The sequence below is a fragment of the Ceratotherium simum genome, chromosome 14 (assembly GCF_057802395.1).
Source record: "Ceratotherium simum simum isolate JZ-2026a chromosome 14, ASM5780239v1, whole genome shotgun sequence".
NCBI lineage: Eukaryota > Metazoa > Chordata > Mammalia > Perissodactyla > Rhinocerotidae > Ceratotherium > Ceratotherium simum.
The window spans coordinates 10,040,069-10,062,331 of NC_141913.1; the positions used below are offsets into that span (position 1 = coordinate 10,040,069).

General features: G+C 35.4%; 1 protein-coding gene across 11 annotated transcripts in view; it reads right to left on the reverse strand.

Annotated features, from left to right (window-relative positions):
* Nucleotides 1-22,263, reverse strand: part of GREB1L (GREB1 like retinoic acid receptor coactivator) — a 264,178-nt gene that overhangs the window by 80,391 nt on the left and 161,524 nt on the right. For 9 of the 11 annotated variants that reach the window (XM_087439006.1, XM_087439005.1, XM_087438997.1 and 6 more), the window contains 3 exons: nucleotides 4,484-4,612; nucleotides 1,796-1,912; nucleotides 1,079-1,198 (listed from right to left, as the gene is read on the reverse strand). In XM_087439006.1, coding sequence (XP_087295132.1) covers nucleotides 1,079-1,198; nucleotides 1,796-1,912; nucleotides 4,484-4,612 — 366 coding nt within the window. The remainder of the gene's footprint in view (nucleotides 1-1,078; nucleotides 1,199-1,795; nucleotides 1,913-4,483; nucleotides 4,613-22,263) is intronic. The other 2 variants (XM_087439004.1, XM_087439003.1) reach the window with 1 other exon arrangement.

A 22,263-nucleotide genomic window follows, 5' to 3' on the forward strand; every position in this document is an offset into this window, starting at 1 on the left:
CTTTTAATATGGAATTTTTAGAAGTCTAATGGTTTGCTTTTTTTTATTGAAATAATTCATGTTTATTATATAAAATTACAAGTGAGAAAAACAAAAGAAAAAAAATCAACCATTATCACATCATCTAGAGATAATTACGATTTAGCATTGTGGTAGTTGTTCCTTCTAATTGATTTTCCACAAGGAATTTTTTGGATTCTGTTCTGTATTTTATCTTTGTATTGTATTTTATCACCGCCCCCCCTCCCCAGATTATCAAAGCATATCTGCTCATTATAGAACATTTGAAAAGTATAGAAAAGTGTAAATATGGATAAACTGATCATTCATCAGTACTACCTAACAGCAACCACAGAAACATACTGGCATAATTCTTTGTAATATATCATCTCTACGTAGTCTTTAAAATTTAAACAAACTTAAATTTCTAAAGAACCCTACCTATGTCTTAGAATTAGTATATTTACATTTGTCTGTGTTTAGTACAGAAATATAGATGAGCATTTGAACAATGTAACTATAGGCACTAAATGGCCACAGCTTGGGTATTGTAAAGGAGAACCAGTTGGTTTTTCAGGATTCTAGTCAAAGGCTAAACCATCTAGGCCAGAAATAATAAGTATGGGTCACATAAGGGACCACATCACAAGAGGACATATCTAACACCACTACTGGTGAAGCAAGTTCATTTGTGCTCTAGATGGTAAGTTGGTAGCATCATGTCCTGAGAGAAACGAGGAGAAAAAAAGGAAATAGGCAAGTGGCAGAAAGAAGTAGAAAAGAAATGGAGGAGAGGAAAGGGAAAAGTCTTTTCCTCAGTAAAGAATGGCTTATCAATATCATGAGCTAAAACAAAGCCAGAGGGTGACTTAAGATCTGTTGTGATGACATATGTGCTTTTAGGGAAGGCAGACTTGCTGGGGAGGAAACATTAGCTACTACCAATATCCTTACATAATATTGGACACAATGGTTGGTTAAGGAAATTTATCTTCAAGTGCTTAGGGAAAGAACAAGAGTAGGAGATACCGCCGCTAATTAAAGAAAACTTAAAACTCATCTTCTGTTGAAATCTTACCAGTTCTTGAAAGAGGGCGAAGTGTAGGAACAGGTACAACTAAACCAGGTTGGGAGACAGGTGACCCAGGATACCATCCCCGGTGTCGTTTCTTTGGTGGCCCAGAAATGAACATGGTAGCTGAAGGCAAAAAGAAAGATGAGCCTTGTCTAGCAGTGGAAGAAAGGAAAGAAGCCAAAGTAACACGGGATCTTTAATTTGATTATACTCAGAAAGCCTACGTCACTGTTCTAGAGGTCAAGATAAAATTAGAAAAAGCCACACTAAAAATACCACCTAACATTTATATGCTGTTTTACAATTCACAATTTTACCCAGATTATTTCATTTGATTCTATCAACAACCCTGTGAAGCTACAGGACAAGTATATTGTTATACCTATTTAGTAGATGGTGAAAGGAAGGCTCAGATTTGCCCAGGGTCACACAACAGAGATGACTTTGAACCCTATACTTTGGTCAGCAATGCCTATGGTTTTTCAAGACACTTCCTTATACATTTGTTTCAACATTATCTTCTAGATAGGCTCACCCTTGTAGAATCACCAAGATATTTAATCATTATTGTTCACACCAATCATGAACTTTCAAAACACTGTATAAGAAGCTAAGGAAAAACTGAGAGTGTGCTGTCAGATAATTCATCATTCCAAACTCTGCAGCACTTCTTCCTTAATTAAGTTGCATTATTTCAAAACTCTAAGATGGGTATTGTACCTTGGTCTCCTGATGCACAGCTAGGTCTTGGTGACAAAGAGTAACTCCCCGGGCGGGCTGGAGTGGAGCTAGATGCACTGCTCTTCCCTCCATGGCTACTGTTTCCATTAGCAGCATCTGTAGTACATAAGAGGAGCCAGTCAGAACAGAGGCTGAGCAGGACACTGCTTTCTATGATGCTGTAACCATATGGTAAACCTCACACTTATCACTGAGAGGACAGCCCCGTTGTATAAAGCCAACTACAACCAACAGAGTAGCACTTTCATTAAAATGAAATGTCACCTAGAAATAATTTTCTAGGACCCAAGAGATCTTTTAGAATCATTTTCAGTGAAGTCTTTGGAGATGGTGGGTAGAAGGAAGAGAAAACTTTTTTTTGTTAACTTTGAATCACGGAAATTTTCAAACATATACAAAAGTAGAGACAACAGTATAATAAACTATATACCCACCACCCAGCTTTAACATTTGTCAACACATGGCCAATCTTACTTTATCTATACTTTCTACCTCTTTCCCTCATCCCACATAAACACATATGTGCTCTGGATTATTTTGAAGCAAACTCATTTATCACATCACTTCATCCATAAATGTAGATGTGTTTTTAAAAGAAAAGGACTCTTAAAAAACATAACTGTAATATCGTTATTATACTTAAAACTAACAACGATTAAAAATTTCTTAATATCAAATATCTCATCAGTACTCAAATTTCCCCCAACTATCTCAGAAATGGTTTTTACAGTTGGCTTGCTCAAATTGGGATTCAAAAAAGATCCACACATTGAATTTAGTTGCTATGTCCCTTAAACCTCTTTTAATCTATAGGATTCTCCTTCTTCTTTTTATTTCTTACAATTAATTTGCTGAAAACCTGGCAGAATTTCTGGATTTTGCTGATTGTGTATCCATGGTGTCATTTAACGTCTCCTCTCTTTCCTATAAACTAATTGTTAGATATAGAGGCTTGCTCAGATTCAGGTTTGATTTTTTTTGGTAAGAGTATCTCATAAGTACTGTTGTATACTTCCATCAGGAGGCACACAATGGCTAGTTTTCTCTCTTCTCGTGATGTTAATGTTGATCAGTGGGTTCAAGAGTTGTTAGCCTAGCCCTCGAATTATAAAGTTGTTCATCATCCTTTCATCTGATGCTTTTAGCAACCATGATGATTACTGCCAAGATCCATAATTTCGACAATTTTTTAAATGCTATAAAAACTTGGATTCAGTTTGATCAAGTCTGTAATCTAATCAGAAGGTAGATCCTGCAAGAATTGCTGGACCAGAGTAAGAACAAAAGTGGTCTGGATAAACTGTGATGCCTAACGATTGGAAAGTTTCCAAGAATGATAGGCTTCCTTTCTCCTCATTCTTCTTCTCCCTCTCTGACCATTTCTTTTCCTTAAACACTGGAATTTTCTAAGATTCTACCCATAGATCACAGCTTGCCTTACCCTACATTTCTCCTTGGCTGATACTATTTACCCTGGTGATTTTAATTACATGTCGGTCAACTCTATACCACCAGTCCTGATTTCTCCCTACGATAAATTAAATGACTGTTGAGCAGCTCCACATGGATGTCTCATGTGTATCTCAAACTCAACATGTTCAAAATCGAACTCACAATCTCTCCCTGGGGAACCTGCTCCTCCTTCTATATTCACTGTCTCAAGTAATGGCACCACACTGGCCCAGAGAGATGGATGTAAACCAACACCCCTTCTTCTGCTTCATGCTCGCATTACTCAGTCAAGTCCTGCTGATTTTACTTCCTAAGTAGTTCTTGAAACCGTCTCCTCCTCTCCAACCTATTATTACCCTGGCCAAGGACCTCATCATTTCTCACCAAGACTACTGAAACAACCTCCAACTAGTTGTCCTACCTCTTATTTTTTTTTGCTGCCAAAATGATCTAGGCTCAAGTTCAAATCAGACCATGTCATGCCTCTGTTCCAAAAGTTATAGAGTAAAATCCATGCTTCTTAGCCTGGCCTCCCATGAGCTTTCCCTTGCCCAGCACTTGCTCACCTCCTACCACTCCCTGAGTTCTAGATTGTATGGTTCTAACGAGTCCAAACTGCTGGAAGTTCCTGCACATATCACACTGCTTCTTTCCTTTCCTTTTTCTTTCAAGTTTTGCTCCTGCTTTTCTCTGAATTTGAAATATCTTTCCCCTATTCCTTTGTATAAGGAATATCTCCTCATAGTTCAAGACCAAGCTCCTCCAAGAAATCATTCTTGATTAGTCACAATGTTGGGCTAACATCCCTTCCACCATGCTCCCCTGGCATATTGCTGTATTTACTGTAGTACACTGAAAATATCTTCTTATAGGTCTATCTCCTCTACTGGGTTACAAGTACATTAGAGGTCAGGGGTCGAGCCTTATTTGTCTTTGCTTCCCCAGTTCCTCGTCATAGCAGGTATCCAAGAAATGTTTGTTGAATGGAATCAATGTGCTCTGTCTCCCCGTGTGCCAGATGTCATTCTTTGACTCTTTTGGTTGGAACATAGAGAACACAAAGCTTTGTATAATAATACATTAATATAACAGCCCCACTTCTGTCTTCAACTGGCAAAGAAGCAGCTTCTGTTTTCTTCTACTGAATTGTCATTTAAATTTCACATAAGTGTTTTATAGTATTTACCAAAGAAATATAAGTGAGGAAAACATCACCTGCAGCAAAAGTCTTCCCTGCAACCTGCAAAGATAAAGCCAGTGGCTTCACAACATTCTTATTCCGGGTCAGGTCCTGAGCTCCACTTAAATTGATTGCAGAATTAGCTGGACTGAGAATCGGCGAATCTTTAAAATGAAACATGTTGTTCAAATTAGCAACTGTTTATATATGTAGGAAGGACATTAATCCAACAAGGGTGAGGTGAGAAAAAGCAGATTGTAGAATTTCAGTTTTTTCCTTGACCTATTCTGACGTTTTAGGAAAGTCAATTTCTCTGTATTCAGGTTTTCTTTTCTTTTTTATGTATTTAACAAACACTCACTAGAAGGTTTATGTGCTGGGTGCTATTCTAAGCAGTTTAAATATATTAATTCACTTAATCCCTATAAGAACTCAGTGAAATAGTAGTTGTTTAACTTGGTCACAGTCAGGTGACCTGGCATCAAGGATATCATTAGGCACCATATTAAAACTGTCTCCACAGTTCCCCTCAAAGCCATATTTTCATGAGATATATTTATCTCCATCCAGATGAGTTTGTCATTTACAAGGTGTCACACAAACTAAGTCATTGCAATCTAAGAGAAAGCACTTTTCTCTGAAGGAAAGTTGCTTTAATTTTTTTGAATAAACTAGAATTAATTTACTTATATACTATCAGGTACATCCAAAAGAAAACTCCTATTTGGATTCAGAAAATAATTCAGCCCAGAAAAACTACATGCCATTTCAGAGACAGGTTATGGGAGGGATGAAGACTCAAGCCAACTAGAGTTTTTTGAAATGAGTATAGACTCTAAATCCCGGACTCTACTCCAACAGAACAGCTTAATCAAGTAACACAGGAAAGCATCCAAAGGGACTGCTAAAACTCTCTGAGACTTTGAAAAACAAAGTGCTCTAAAGAGCAGGATACTGATGGTGCTACATTAGAAATTATCTAAAAAATTAGCATTCATACAACTTGATTCCTGCTGCATCTGATCAGTGCTTTTCATAAGAACTCAAAAGACTGAAATGGTCCCCTACTGGCTCAGAAGAGTTAATGTGCATTTCTGAGGGCCTGACTTACCAGCAGGGAGTGATTTTAAGGTCTAAAGGAAGAATAGAAGCCAGCAAGTGCACATACAACATTATAAAGTTGCAGGATACTGAAGACAGCGCAAGTTTTTCAGGTCTTAACAGAGAGCCTTATGGGATAGTAATCCCAGGTAAGTTTGCTGTGCCATTACATTTCTTGGTCATTACGTTTCAGGCCACAATCATATTGTTTGGAACCAGACTAATAATTTACTACTCTGGTTTATACCTACTGTTTCAGCATATTTCTAACAGTTCAGGCAAACACACAGGTGAAATTTGATTGACAAATTATGAAGGGCAGTGATTCACCTTATTTTTTCAAAACATTTGAGTTCAAATAGCACAGACCAATATTTTTAAAATAATGAAAGGGTACAAAATTAATGTACAGAAATAAATTTTCATAAATGTAAATAACAACCATTAGACCAAATGCCTAGGAATAAGCTTAATAAGAAATGTACACAACCATATAAAGAAACTTTACAATATTTCTTTAATATAATGTCTGGGATTTGTTTTAAAATATTGAGGGAGGGAGATAGAGAAGTGGTAAGATTAAATATTGGCCATGTGTTCATAATTACTGAAGTTGGGTGATAGGTCTATGGTGGTGGTTCATTATATTAGTCTCTCTATTTTTATATGTATTTAAAATCTTCATATGAAAAAAATTTTTTTTCTCCCCCAAAGCCCCAGTAGATAGTTGTATGTCATAGTTGCACATCCTTCTAGTTGCTGTATGTGGGATGCCGCCTCAGCATGGCTGGAGAAGCGGTGTGTTGGTGCGCCCCCAGGATCTGAACCTGGGCCGCCAGCAGCAGAGCGCGCGCACTTAACTGATAAGCCATGGGGCCGGCCCCTGAAATATTTTTAAAAATGAAATGAAAAAAAAATACTTCTGAAAATCATGAAAATAGACCTGAATAAATGTCAAGACATACCATGTTTCTGACCAGGAATATTTGATGTGAAAAAGATGCCAATCCATCTAAGTTAATTTATAAATTTAATGTGATCCTAGGAAAATATCCATAGGTTTAGATATTATTAGAATTACTATTAGAATTATTTGAATGTTTTAAGTAGGCAAATTGATGTAATGTGGATACAAAAAAAATAGACACACAAGAATAGCTGGAAACATACTGAAAAATAAGAGAAATGAGGAGAGGCTAGCATGATGATATAAGATTTATTATAAAACTTCAGTCAATAAAATATTATGGTCTTGGTGTATTAGTAGAAAAACAGAACATTGGAACAAAAAAGACAGTACAAGGTAAATGCAAATATACATGAGAATTTAGTATAAGATAAAGGTAGCAGTTCAAAGCAGCAATGAAGATGAACCATTGAATAAATTGTGTTGAAGCAATTGGATGTATAAGAAGAAAATTAAGTTGGACCCACATCTTACACCAAGTATCAAACAAAATCAAATAGACCAAAAATATAAATGTAAAAACTGGAGATATAGAAATAATAGGAAAAAACATGAGAGAGTTAATTATCACCTTGAAATGGAAAAGATCAAACTATTGTTCAAAATGTGGAAGCCATAAAAAAAAGATTGATATATTCAGCTACATAAAATTTAAAAAATTCTGTATGGCATAACACACTATAACCATGAAAACAATAGCCAGAAGAGAGCCGGAATGGCCATACTAACATCAGAAAAAAATAGACTTTAAGAAAAAACTATTATTAGAAATAAATGAGGGCCGGCCCGGTGGCTTGGTGGTTAAGTGAGCGCGCTCCACTGCTGGCGACCCGGGTTCGGATCCCAGGCTTGCACCGATGCGCTGCTTCTCTGGCCATGCTGAGGCCGCGTCCCACATACAGCAACTAGAAGGATGTGCAGCTGTGACACACAACTATCTACTGGGGCTTTGGGGGGAAAAATAAATAAATAAAATCTTTAAAAAAAAAAAAAAAAGAAATAAATGACATTTTATAATGATAAAGGGGGTCAATCCACCAGGAAGACATAACAATTATAAACATATATGCACCTAGCAATAGAGCTCCAAATTCATGAAACAAAAACTGACAAAACTGAAGGGAGAAATATGCAATTCAATAATAATAATTGGAAGCTTTAATACCCTGCTTTTAATAATGGACAGAATAACTAGGGAAATGGAAGACTTGAACAACACTATAAACCAACTAGACCTACTTGATATCAACAGAACATTCCCCAATAAAAGCAGAATATACATTCTTTTCAAGTGCACAGGGAACATTTTCCAGGACAGATAATATGTTAGGTGATAAAACAAGCCTTAATAAACTTAAAAGAATGGAAATCATGCAAAATATATTCTCTGACCTTAGTGGAATCAAATGAGCAATCAATAACAGAAGAAATCTGAGAAATCCACAAATATGTGGAAATTAAACAACACATTCCTAAATAACCAACAGATCAAAGAAGAAATCACAAGAGAATTTAGATATCACTTTAAGAAGGCAAATAAAAATGAAAACATACCATATGAAAACCTATGAGATGCTGTTAAAGAAGTGCTTAAAGAGAAATTTATGGCTGTAAATACCTATATTAAAAAAGAATAAAGATCTCAAATAAATAACCTAACCTTCCACCTTAAGAAATTAGAAAAAAAAAGAGCATACTAAACCCAAAGTAAGCAGAAGAAAGGAAATAATAAAGATTAAAACAGAAATGAATGAAGTAGGGAATAGAGAAATAGCGAAAAATCAATGTCAACAGTTTGTTCTTTGAATAGATCAACAAAATTGACAAAGCTTTAGCTAGATTGACCAAGAAAAAAGAGAAAAGAAGCAAATTACTAATATCAAAAATGAAAAAGAGGGCATCACTACGGACCTTACAGAAATCAAAAGAATTACAAAGGAATACTATGAACAGCTGTATGCCATCGTTATGGACTGAATTGTGTCCTCCCAACCCCCCAACAAAGTTCATATGTTGAAGCCCTAATCCCTAGTACCTTAGAATGTGACAGTATTTTGAGATAGGGTCTTTAAAGAGGTAATTAAGGTTAAATGAGGTCATAAGGGTGGGGCCTTAATTTAATATGACTGGTGTCCATATAAGAAGAGGAAGAGACACCGGGAATAAGCATGCAGAGAGGAAAGGCCATGTGAGGATATAGCAAGAAGGCAGCTATCTGCAACCCAAGGAGAGAGGCCTCAGGAAAAACCAACCCTCTGCACCCTGATCTTGGACTTGCAGCCTCCAGAACTGTGAGGAAATAAATTTCTGTTGTTTAAGCCACTCAGTCTGTGGTATTTTGTTAGGGCAGCCCTAGCAAACTCATACAGACATCAAATTAGATGACTCAGGTAAAACGGACAAAAGGAAATTCTAAGGAATACACTACAAAACTACTAGAGTTAATAAATGAGTTCACCAAGGTTGCAAGATACAAGATTTAATACACAAAAATCAATTGTATTTCTATGCACTTGTAAAGAACAATAGAAAAATAAAATTAAGGAAAAACTTCCATTTATAATAGCATCAGTAAGAATAAACACTTAGAAATAAATTTAATAAGAGAAGTGCATAACATATACTGTGAAAACTACAAAATGTTGTTACAAGGAATTTTAAAAGACCTAAATAAATGGAAAAACATCCCATGCTCATATATCAGACTTGATATTGTTGAGATGGCTATACTCCTCAAGTTGTTCTACAGATTTAGTGCAACCCCTATCAAAATTCCAGCTTGTTTCCTTGCAGAAATTGACAAGCTAATTCTAAAATTCATAGGGAATTGCAATGGACTCAGAATAACCAAAACAACCTCGGGGGAAAAAAAAGCTGGAGAATTTACACTTCCCCATTTCAGAACTTCATACAAATCTATGGTAATCACACGTGTGGCATTAGCATAAGGATAGATATATAGATCAATGGAATAGCACTCAGAGTCCAGAAATAAACCCTTACATTTTATGGGCAATTGAATTTTGACAAGAGTGCCAAGAAAATTCAATGGGTAAAAAAACAGTCTGTTCAAAATGGGTTACGGGACAAATGAATATCCACATGCAAAAGAATCAAATTGGACTTCTTCCTCACACCACATATAAAAATTAACCAAAAATGGAGTATAGATCTAAATGTAAGAGCTAAAACTATAACAATCTCAGAAGAAAACATAGGAGTAAATCTTCATGGCCCTGGACTAGGCAATGTTTTCTTAGATGTGACACCAAAAGCACAAGCAACAAAAGAAAAAAATAGATGAATTGGACTTCATCAAAATAAAAATACTTTTGTGCTTCAAGGACACCATCAAGAGAGCGAAAAGACAGCCCACAGAATGGGAAAATTATTTGCAAATCATATATCTGATAAAGGACTTGTACCCAGAATGTACAAAGAAATTTTACAACTCAATAATGGAAAGACTAATAACCCAGTCGAAAAATGGGCCAATGATTTGTATAGCTATTTCCCCAAAGAAGATATACAAATGGCCAATGCACATGAAAAAAATGTTTAACATCATTAGCCATTGGAGAAATGCAAATCAAAACCACAATGAAATACTACTTCACATGTGCTAGGATGGCTAAAATTAAAAAGACAGACAATAACAATTGTTGGTGAAGATATGGAGAAATTGGAACCTTCACACATTGCTGGTGGGAATGTAAAATGGGGCAGCCAGTTTGGAAAACAGTTCCTCAAATGGTTATATGTAGATTTACCAGATGACCCACCAATTCTACTCCTTGGTATAAAATGAGAAAGAAGTGAAAACATATGTCCACACAATAATCTGTACACAGATATCCACAGCAGCATTATTCATAATAGTCCCAAACTAGAAACAACCCAAATGTCCATCAACTGATAAATGGATAAATAAAATGTGGTATATTCATAAAATGGGATGTTATTCAGCAGTAAAAAGGAATGAAGTACTGATACATGCTACAACACGGATGAACCTTGGAAACATTACGCCAAATGAAAGGAGCCAGTTACAAAAGATCATATGTTGTATGATTCCATTTATATGATATGTCCAGTATAGACAAATCCACAGAAATAGAGAGTAGATCTTGGTTGCCACTAAAAGCAAAAGCAACAAAAGAAAAAAAATAGATGAATTGGACGTCATCAAAATAAAAACACTTTTGTGGGTTCAGAGTTTCTCTTGGAGTGATGAAAATGTTCCAAAATTTATTGTCGTGATGGTTGCACAATTTTGTGAATATACTAAAAACCATTAATTGTACACTTTTAATGGGTGAATTGTAGGGTATATGAATTATAGCGCAAAAAGCTATTTTTTAAAATACTATAAGAAAAATTATAATTATAAAAATATAGGGAAAATATTTATAACTCACAGACAATTACACTATGTGCTCCTGTCAGCAGAAGTCAATAAGAAAAAAGACTACTGTTGCAGACACTTTGTTGCCCCACATCACATCTCTTTGGCACACCTTTGATTTCTGCAGGAACTATGGTGTACAGTTCTGTGTGAACTCAGATTCCTAGGGACAGCATCTTACCTCAAACTCACATCTAGCGTCTTTTAGCTTTTTGTCTCAGGGCCTTCTCCAAGGCCACCAAGCTCTCAGTCCTGTGTGTGGGCCAAACGTGCGAGGGAGTATAACACTTCTGGGGCAGCCCTCAACTAATGCAGGACGTGAGAATAAGTGTCCCAGCCTCCCATTCTTTGAAAAGATAACTCTGGGAGGCATTCTGCATGCTTCTCAGAGGGCCTGGTAGACTCAAGCCCTCCTGGTTTACAGCAGCTACGTAGAGAACACACTCATGCTGGCTTACTTCTGCTTATAGGGATCTCTTCCCAAATAAATTACATGCACCCAACTCCTTCCTTTAGGCTCTGACTTTAATAGAACTCAAACTATGACAAAAAACAACTCCATAACTAAAAGGGTAGAGGACATGAACTTAGAGCTCATAGAAAAAAATGCAAATAGCTTCTAAACAAATGCAAAGATGCTCAACGTCAATGATAATGGAAATGCAAATTGAAACCACAGTCAGGTATTATTTTTCACCCATCAGATTGACAAAAATCCAAGAGTTCAATAGTAAACTTCATTAGTAAGCATCTGTGGAAATATACACTGCCACATACGCACTAGTACAACCTCTATAGAGAGTAATTGGACAGCATCTATGGAAATTACAAATGAGTATATTTGACCCAGCAACCCCTGGGCATTTATGTACATGTGAGAAATGGTATATGTCTAAGTGATTCACTGCTGCATTGTTTGGAAACAATACAAATGCCCATCAAAAGGGGACACGGTAAATAAATTATGGCACATTCAGATAGTATAGCAGTATGTAGCAGTAAAAAATTAATGAGGAAGCTCTCTACGGATTTAGAAAGATCTCAAGAAATAGCAATACAAAAATGTGAGGTGCAGAGCAGTATGGACAAAATGCTGCCTTTGGAGTAACAAAGGTCTAAAAATAAGAATCTGTACTTGTGCTTGCTTGAATACATATAAAGCACTACAAAGATAGAAAGAAACTAATTACAGTGGTTACCTGTTCCGTGGGGGCATGGAGAAGTGAGGTGGAATGGAAGAGAAACTTTTCACTGCATATATATGAATATGCTATTTATGTATACATACACACATGCACATGTAGATTTTTAAAAACGTGAACGTTTCAAAACAGTAGAATAAATGAATTAAAAAATAAAGATATAAAATAGTTGTGTGTAGACTGACAACTGGCATCAGAAGTACTTCTCAAATATACGAAGTGAGTGTTTATTTCAGGATTAGATTGCAAGTAGTGATTTTAAAGAGTAATTCGGGGCCGGCCCCGTGGCTTAGCGGTTAGGTGTGCGCGCTCTGCTGCTGGCGGCCCGGGCTCGGATCCCGGGCGCGTACCGACACACTGCTTGTCCAGCCACGCTGAGGCCGCGTCCCGCATACAGCGGCTGGAAGGATGTGCAGCTGTGACATACAACTATCTACTGGGGCTTTGGGGGAAAAAAATAAAAGAAATAAAATCTTAAAAAAAAAAAAAAAAAAGAGTAATTCGACTCCAATAAACTGCTTTTGCAAAGTTGTCAATGATCTAATTCCCAAATCCAGGAGACACCTTTCAGTTCCTATTATACTGAATCCCACTGCTGCATTTATTTATTTATTCAACAATTATTTATTGAGCACCTACCATGTGTCAAGAACCTTGCTAGGATCTAGGGTAAAGTGGTGAACAAGACAAGCACTGTCCTTGTGTAAGTTTTCTTTTGTCTACTAAAGCATCAGTGTTCTCCAACCCTTTTGCTTATCTCAAGACAATCTGATCAAACTCCATGGTTTCATTTTTAATTTTTGAAAATTTATTTCATTTATATTGTTCATCCTATTTTATTTCACTAACATATAAATTTTAGAATATATCAATTATATAATAATCAGAAGGCACAGATAAAGCATTAGATAAGGTCAGAGTGAACTTTCCAAAATGAAAACCCTATTATGTTATTCCCTAATATTTACCACCTTGTACATGCTGCTATTCTTGAATTTATAATGTGTGGTGGCATGGCATATTTAGCAGTTAACACTTGTGGTTTTGGTTATCGGGGAGCAGCCCCAAATATGTGATCTTGCCTGTGATCGCAAGCCTGTTATCTTGCTCAGACATGAATTTGAACTGTGGGCTGTTGTGCAGAACCTGGTGCTCAGATAGTGAGTAAGCAGCTGATTGCCCAGCATCTGTATCTCAACAAGGCCTGATTCTCTCTACTAGTGATTTCACTTAAAAGAGAAACTTGCATGCACTGGAGGATTTATAAACTTGGAAAGTTCCCTGAGCAAGGCACAGCTCTGCTCTCTATGTTGTAGTGGTTTGTAACTTCTTGTTTCTCCCACTAGATCAGGAGCTCCTTGCTCCTGGCATTCCCAGCTCCTGGCACAACATCTGTCACATTGTGGCTAAGGAAATAAAAAGAAAAAAAAAAAAAAAAGCCAAAACAATCTCCTTATCCTCTTTCTGCAATATTTCAGTAACTCTCTATTAGCCCAAAATCCCTGGGGGGCAGAAAAAAAGTTTCTGCAAAATGGGAGCCATTTGAGTAGTAAGTAAATAGAGTCTGAATTCTGATTTTGCCACTTACTAGCTCTGTTTTTGCCAAATACTAACCCTTTCTGAGATTCTGTTTCATGATCTGCAAAATAGGTAAAACCTAGCACAGTGCCTAGAACACAGTAGATAGTCAATAAATATTTGTTTTCCTAAATCTTGTTAAGAGTTTTCCAGATGATCAAGAGCTTAAAGCTTTACAAGCTCTTTTTTTGCCCTTGACGCCTGTATAAAATGTAGACTACATAATTGGCTTCTTTCCCAAGTGAAGTACACTGGACCTATTTTAACATTCAGACTGCAATTAGAGTAATGTCCTTCCAATCATATTTCTATTAATGCACTCTGAGCCTACGTTAATTATTTATGTCAGCCATGTTTTACTTTTGACTCAATTGAACTAGCATTTAATGAAAACATGAATATATTTCCCCTCTAAAATTAACACGAAATCAGGTATCTTCCTAAGCTGTTCTTAGGCTGTTGATTTTTTAAAAAGCTCTACTGATTTATAATTGACAATAAGCTACACATACTCAAAGTATACACTGTGATAAATTTTGACATATGTATATACCTGTGAAACCATACCACAGTCAAAATAATGAACATATTCATTACTCTCAAATCTCCTCGTGCTCCCTTGTAATCCCTCCCTCCTGTGTCTTCCTCACTCCCTCATCTCCAAGCAATCACTGATCTGCTTTCTGTCACTATAGATTAGTTGGCATTTTCTAGAGTTTTATATAAATAGAATCACGAAGTATTACTTTTTCTTCTCTCTGGCTTCTTTTACTCGCCATAATTATTTTGAGATTCATCCATTTTGTTACGAGTGTCAATAGCTTATTACTGTTTATTGAGTCATATTACATTGTACGGATATATAACAATTTGTTTATCCATTCACTTGGGTAAACTTTCACCTGGATGGACATTTGGGTTGTTTCTAATTTTGGGCTATTACAAATAAAGCTGCCAGGAACATCTGCACACATTTGTATGGACATATATTTCTTTTCTCTTGGGTAAATATCTAGGAATGGAATGGCTAGACTATATGGTAGGTGTATCTTCAACTTTTTAAGAAACTGCCAAACTGTTTCCCAAACTAGTTTTACTATTTTACCTTCTCAGCAGTGTATTTGAGTTCCAATTCCTCCATATCCTTGCCATCACTTGGATAGTCAGTCTTTTAATTTTAGTCATTCTAATAAGTGTGTAGTGATATCTCGTTGTTGTTTTAATTTGCATTTCCCTAAGGACTAATGGTGTTAAGCATCTTTTTTTTTTTTTTTTGCCCATTTTAAAAACTGGGTTACTGTCTTTTTGTTTTTTTTTTTTTATTATTTATTGTTATTTATTTATTTATTTAATTTATTTTCTCATTATTTGAGTTTCTAAAGGTCTTTCTCCTGGATCCAATTCCTGTGGATGCTTTGCAAAGATTTTCACCCAGGCTGTGGCTTTTCTTTTCATTCTCTTAACCGTGTCTTCTGAGGAGCAGAAGTTTTTCATTTTAACGAAGTCCAATTTATCCATTTCTTCTTTTACGGATTGTGCTTTTGATATTGTATCTAAGAAATCTTTGCCTAACCCAGGTCACAAAGATTTTTTCCTATGTTTTCTTCTGGAAGTTTTATAGTTTTGAGTTTTACATTTAGGTGTGGCCCATTTGAGTTATTTTTGTATGTGGTGTGAGATATGGATTGAAGTTCATGTTTTTGCATATGGACATCCAATTGTTCCAGCACCATTTGTTGAAAATGTTGTCCTTCCTCCACTGCAATGTCTTTGTGCCTTTGTTAAAAAGTCAGTTGTACATACATGTGTGAATTTATTTCTACACTTTCTATTTTGTTCCATTGATCTATTTGTATATTTTTATACCAGTACAACGCTGTTTTGATTATTGTAGCTTTATGATAATTCTTGAAATCAGGTAGTATTAGCCTTCTTTTTTTTTTTCTTTTTCAGGGTTGTTTTGGCTATTTTATTCTATTTCCACAGAATTTTAGAAACAGCCTGTCAATGTCTACAAAAAAAAGCCTCTGGGATTTTGGGTTGGATTGTGTTGAATCTATAGGTCACTTTGGAGAGAACTGACATCTTAACAATAATAGCCTTCCAACCCATGAACAAGAGATATCTCTCCAATTTATTTAGGTCTTCTTTACTTCCTCTGTGGATTGCTTTCTAGTGTTCAGGGTACAGGTTTTTTACACCTTTTGTCAGATTTATTTCTTAATATTTCATATTTTTATGCTCTTATATGGTACCATAATTTTTAAATTTTAAATTTCTGATAGTTCATTGCTGGCATACAGAAATACCATCAATATATGTATATTGATTTTGTATCCTCAATGTTGCTAAACTCAGTTTAATCATTCTAGTAGTGTTTTTTTAGATTTCACTGGACTTTCTACATAGATAAACATGTAGTCTGTGAATAAAGACAGTTTTACTTCTTCCTTTCCAATCTGGATGCCTTTTATTTCTTTTTCTTGCCTGATTGCACTGGCTAGAACCTGCAGTAGAGCATTGACTAGAAGTGCTAACAGCAGACATGCCTGTCTTGTTTCTGAGCCTAGAGAGAAAGCATTCAGTCTTTCATCACTAAGTATGTTAGCTGTGGGTTTTTGGTAGATGCCCATTATCAGATGGAGGAAGTTCTCTTCTTTTCCTAATTTGTTAGGAGTTTTTATCAGGAAAAATATTGGATTTTGTCAATGTTTTCTGCATCTATTGAGATAATTATACAGTTTTCCCTTTTTAGTTTGTTAATATGGTAAATGACATTGATTGATATTCAAAAGTTAAACCAACCATACATTCCTGGAATAGATCCCTCTTGATCATGATATATTTATCTTTTAACATGTTGTTGGATTCAATATGGTAAAATTTTATTAAGAAATTTATATTTATTTCATGAGGGATATTGGTTTGAACTTTTCTTTTCTTGTACTATCGTTGATTTTGGTATCAAGGAAATGGTAGTCTCATAGAATAAATGAGGAAGAAGTCCATTCTCTTCAATTATTTGGAAGAGTTTGTATAGAATTAGTATTACCTCTTCCTTAAATGTTTGGTGGAATCTACCAGTGAAGTCACCTGGCCCTGGAGTTTTCTCTGAGGAGATTTTTAACCACAGTTTCAATGTATTTAATAGATATAAGGCTATTCAGGTTATCTATTTCTTCTTGTGTAAGCTTTTGTCATTTATGTCTTTCAAGGAATTTGTTCATTTCATCTAAGTTGTCTATTTCTTGGCATAAAATTGTTCTTAACATTCCCTTATTATTCTTTTAATATCATTTAAATCTTTAGTGATGATGTCTTTCTCATTCCCAATATTGGTAATTTGAATCTTCTCTCTTTTTTTCCTATTATTCTGGCTACAGGTTTATCAATTTTATTGATTTTCTCAAAGAACTAGTTTCTGGTTTTATTAATTTTTTTATATTGTTTTTCTGTTTTCTATTTCACTGATTGCCACTTTGGTCTTTATTATTTCTTTTTTTCTGCTTACTTTGGGTTTAATTTTCTCTTCTTTTTCCTAGTTTCTTAAGGTAGAAGCTGAGTTCATTGAGTCAAGATCTTTCTTCTTTTCTAACATATGTTTCATGCTATAAATTTCCTTCTAAATAGTGCATCAGTGACACCCTACAAATTCTGATATGTTGTTTGTTTCCATTCAATTAAAAAATATTAATTTCCCTTCTGATCCATATATTATTTAGAAGTGTATTATTTAGTTTCAAAATAATTGGGGATGTGCCAGAGATCTTTCTGTTACTGACTTCTAATATAATTCCATTTTGGGAAAAGAACATACTTTGTATGTTCTGAATCCTCTAAAATGTATTAAGACTTGTTTTATGGCCTATAAGCATGATATCATGCTTATTTTTGTTCTTCTGTATGTAACATGTCTTTTTTCTTTGGCTTGGTAAATATTCTATGTGAACTTGAGGAGAATGTCTATTTTGCTGTTGTTGCGTGGAGTGTTCTATTAATGTCAATTAGGTCAAGCTGGTTGATAGTGTTGTTCAAATATTCTATATTTGTATTGATTCTGTTTATCTGTTCTATCAATTATTGAGAGAGACATATTGAAATATCTGGCTATAATTGTGGATTTATGTATTTCTTAAAATAATTCTATCAGTTTTTGCTTCATGTATTTTGAAGCTCTGTTATTAGGTACATAAATGTTTAGGATTATTCTGTCCTCTTGATTACTTGACCACTATCATTATGACATTACTTTTTTAATTTCTGGTAATATTCTTTGCTCCGAAATCTATTTTGCCTAATATTAATGTAGCCACTGAAGCTTTCTTTTGACTACTGTTAGCATGGTACTTTTTTTTATAATTTTACCTTTAACCTGTTTGTGTCTCTATAGATTAATTGTCTTTCAGGTAGACAGCATAGAGTTGTGTCTTACTTTTTTATCCAATCTGATAATCCTTGCCTTTGAATTGGAGTGTTTAGATCATTGACGTTTAATATGATTCTTGATGTGGTTAGGTCTGAGTCTATCATCTTGCTATTTGCTTTCTACTTGTCCCATCTATTCTTTGTCCCTTTTTTCCTCTTTTCAGCCTTCTTTTAGATTAATCAAGTATTTTTTATGATTCCACTTTCTCCTTTATTTCTTATTAACTATAACTCTTTGATTTTTTTAGTGGTTGATTTAGGGTTTATAGTATACATCTTAACTTATCACAGTCTAACCTCAAGTGATATTATACAACTTCATGTATAGTACAAGAACTTTACAATACAGTCAGTCCTCCATAGCCATGGCTTCTGCATCCGCAGATTCAACCAATCACAGATTGAAAGGCCTACAATGGTTGCATCTGTACTGAACACATACAGACTTTTTCTTTCTTATTGTTATTCCCTAAACACTACAGTATAACAACTATTTACATAGCATTTACACTGTGTTAGGTATTATAAGTAATCTAGAGATGATTTAAAATAAATGTGAGGATTTGCATAGGTTATATGCAAATACTATGCCATTTTATATAAGGGACTTATATCAACATCCACGGATTTTGGTATCTGTGGGGGGGTCCTGGAACAAATGCCCCACAGATACTGAGAGATAATTGTAGAATACTTCCATATTTCCCCTGCTAGGCTTTATGCTATTGTCATGCATTTTACTTTTCCATATACTATAAACCTCACAATATATTCTTACTATATTCGTATAAGTCAATTATCCTTTAAATAGATTTAAATAATAAGAAAAAACTGCATATATTTACCCATATAGTTACCATTTCCAGTGGTTTTCATTCCTTTATAAAGATTCAAATTTTCCTTTGTCTGGTGTCATTGTCCATCTACCTGAAAGACTTCCTTTAGCACTTCTTGTAGTGTGAATCTGCTGGTGGTGAATTCTTTCATATTTTGTATGTCTGAAAATGTCTTTATTTAGCCTTGATTTTTGAAAGATATTTTTGCTGAGTATAGAATTCTAGGTTGACAGTTCTTAGTCTGATTTCAGCATTTTAAGGATGTTGCTCCACTGTCTTCTTATTTATAATTTCCCATTAAAGAAATATGATGTCATGCTTATTTTTGTTCTTCTGTACATAACATGTCTTTTATCTCTGGCTGTTTTTAAGATTTTCTCTTTACTGTTGGTTTTAAGCAGTTTTATTATGACGTGCTTTGGTGTAGTTTTCTTCATGTTTCTTGTGTTTGGTGTTCATTGAACTTCTTGGATCTGCGAGTTTATAATTTTCAAGTTTGGGAAGTTTTTAGCCATTATTTCGTCAAATATTTTTTGTCTCTCCTACCCCAACGCTTTCAGGTACTCCAACTGCTTGCAGATGTCCCACAGCTCACTGATGCTCTTGTCATTTTCTTTTACTTTTTTCTGTGTTTCACTGTGAATAGTTTCTATTAATATGACCTCAAGTTACTAATCTTTTCTTCTGCAATGACTAATCTGTTGTTAATCCTATTCAGTGTATTTTTCATTTCAAACATTGTAGTTGTCATCTCTACAAGTTCAATTTGGGTCTTTTTAATATCTTCAATGTCTACTTAACTTTTCAAACATATGAGATATAGTTATAACTGTTTGATGTCCTTCTCTGCTAATTCTAACATCTGTGTCAGTTCTGTCTTGGTTTTGATTGATTGATTAGTCTCCTCAATATTAGTTGTGTTTTCTTACTTCTTTGTATGCCTGGTGATCTTTGATTGGATGTCTGGCATTGTTAATTCTGTCTTGTAGGATGCTGGATATTTGTGTATTCCTTTAAATACTCGAGCTTTGTTCTGGAATGCAGTTAAATTACTTGGAAAAACTTGATCCTTTGGGGTTTTGTTTTTTGGTATTTTTAGGCAGGTCTGAAGCAGTGCTCAATCTAAGACTAAGTATTCTCCATTACTGAGAGAAGACCTTCCTAAGTACGTTATTCAATGCCTGATGAATTATGAGGTTTTCCTGTCTAGCTGGTGGGAACAGTCCCTGTACTCGACCATGAGTGAATGCTGGGCACTGTTTACTTTCATCCTTTTGGATGGTACTTTTTACCAGCCTTGAGTAGTTTCCCCACATACATGCATCAATTAGTATTATGTTGAACATTTGAAGGGACCCTCTGCACATCTCTGGGGCTCTCTTTCTCTATGTAGCTCTCTCCCTTCTGGTACTTGGTCCTTTCGAACTCTAGCTATTTTGGTCTCCCTGGATTCTCAGTTCCTTCTACTCTATTTAGGGAAACTACCAGGCTCTACCACAGTTCCCCCTCCCTGTATCATGGTCTGAAAATTCTCAAGGCAATTAGCTGGGGCAGTGGTAAGACTCACATTATTTCCCATTTCTCAGGGATCATTGTCCTTCGTTGCCTGATGTACAGTGTCAAGAAAATTGTTTTTTACATAGTTTTGTCTGTTTTTGTTTTTGGTTGTTTTAGGTGGGAGGCTAAATTCAGTCCCTTTTTATTCATTTTGGCCAGAAGCAGCTGTTGAGTTGATCAACTATGGATTTTTAAACATTAATGCTCTCTTCTCCTTTTCTCACTCCTCCTGCCCCTTACTCTTGAAATCTGAGATACATGAGCGTTTTACAGAATTCTAGGTAGAGATCAATATTATCTAGCATCCCCAGATCCTAGTACCCAGTAGTTGCCCAATAAAATTGTCAGTAGCGAGAAGAGAAAGTTCAAATTCTGGTTTTGTTACCTTCTAGCTGCATCTTGGACTCATCTATGTTAGGTACTGGCCCTTGTTCTTACACATGCAAAGAATGATGAAGAGAGATCAATAAAAAGCAGACATTTTATACTGAGCTGTACATTTGGCTTAATCCTGAGAATTTTTAACTGCTTAGCTATATAACATAAAAGAAAATTCAGAAATAGAAACAAACATGGTAAAATCTTACTTCTCCCACAAACCATTGTTTTCTATTTAGTATTTGCCTGGCTAAATTTTATTCACATAATATTTTTTATATAACAAAAATACCCATAGAGTTTTAATATTACTTTTCTTACTTAACAGAATTATTTCCTACATGGCTACATAGTGTCATAAATACCTTTTTTAACATCTTCGTCATGTGACTATGCTATGATTTATCTGATTGTTTCTATATTAAGGTTGTTTTTCCTTTTTAGTTAATATAAAGGATAACTGCAGTGAATATTTTGACTTTCCTTTTAGGTTATTTTCTTGGCTAAGTGAGATTACTAGAGTAAAAGATATAAATATTTTTAACGTTCTTGTTACATATTGCCAAGTTGCTTTCTTAAAAGGTCGTACCACTGCTCACCTCCAGCAATCTCGCTATCAGGCTTACCCTCTCCTTGTCAGCACTGTATATTATCACTTAAAATGAAATCTTCTGGCTAACATAATAGGTGAATATGACTTTAAACTGTTATTACTTACAGTTTCTTCATTTCTACAAAGTGTGCCATTCTTCCTTATACTTGCTAAATAGTTGCATTTTCTCTCTTGTAGGGCAGAAGGAGAAGTCTGACAAGCATATTCATGGCTTGGAGGGGTGTGATTATGGGTTTTCTTCCCTTTCCCTCCTATGCATTCATTCATTCATCAAATGTTTACCGAGGCTCTGTAGCAGGCTAGGCACTATGCTAGGCTCTGTGGATGGAATAGGGGAAGAAGGCACAGGTACAATCCCTGCCCAAGGAGTTTGCAGTGTGAAGGAACAGACTACATGGTCTCATTCTCTGGTTAGGAGCACAAATCTGCCAGCCAAAGGGTTCCCACTACATTTGAAAAACAGAAACTCTGTTTTGGTAAAGCATACATTTGTATCTGGAGAGGGAAGGAAGTTTAGTGGCTAAAGGACAAATCTAAAGAGGAAAGGCACAAACACAGCTACATTTTAGGGACAGTTAAACGACATTCTAATGGAAACTGCTTTCTAAACTGCTGTCATCAGGGATAGAAGAGTTATGCTAGGGGGAAAGGGAGACAAAAATAATAAGGCCATCTGAGCAAGGGCAGGCCTGGGTTGGACGTGTCACATCACCAAGTATTCTGGACATGCAGAGGGCAGCAGGAGAGCTCTAA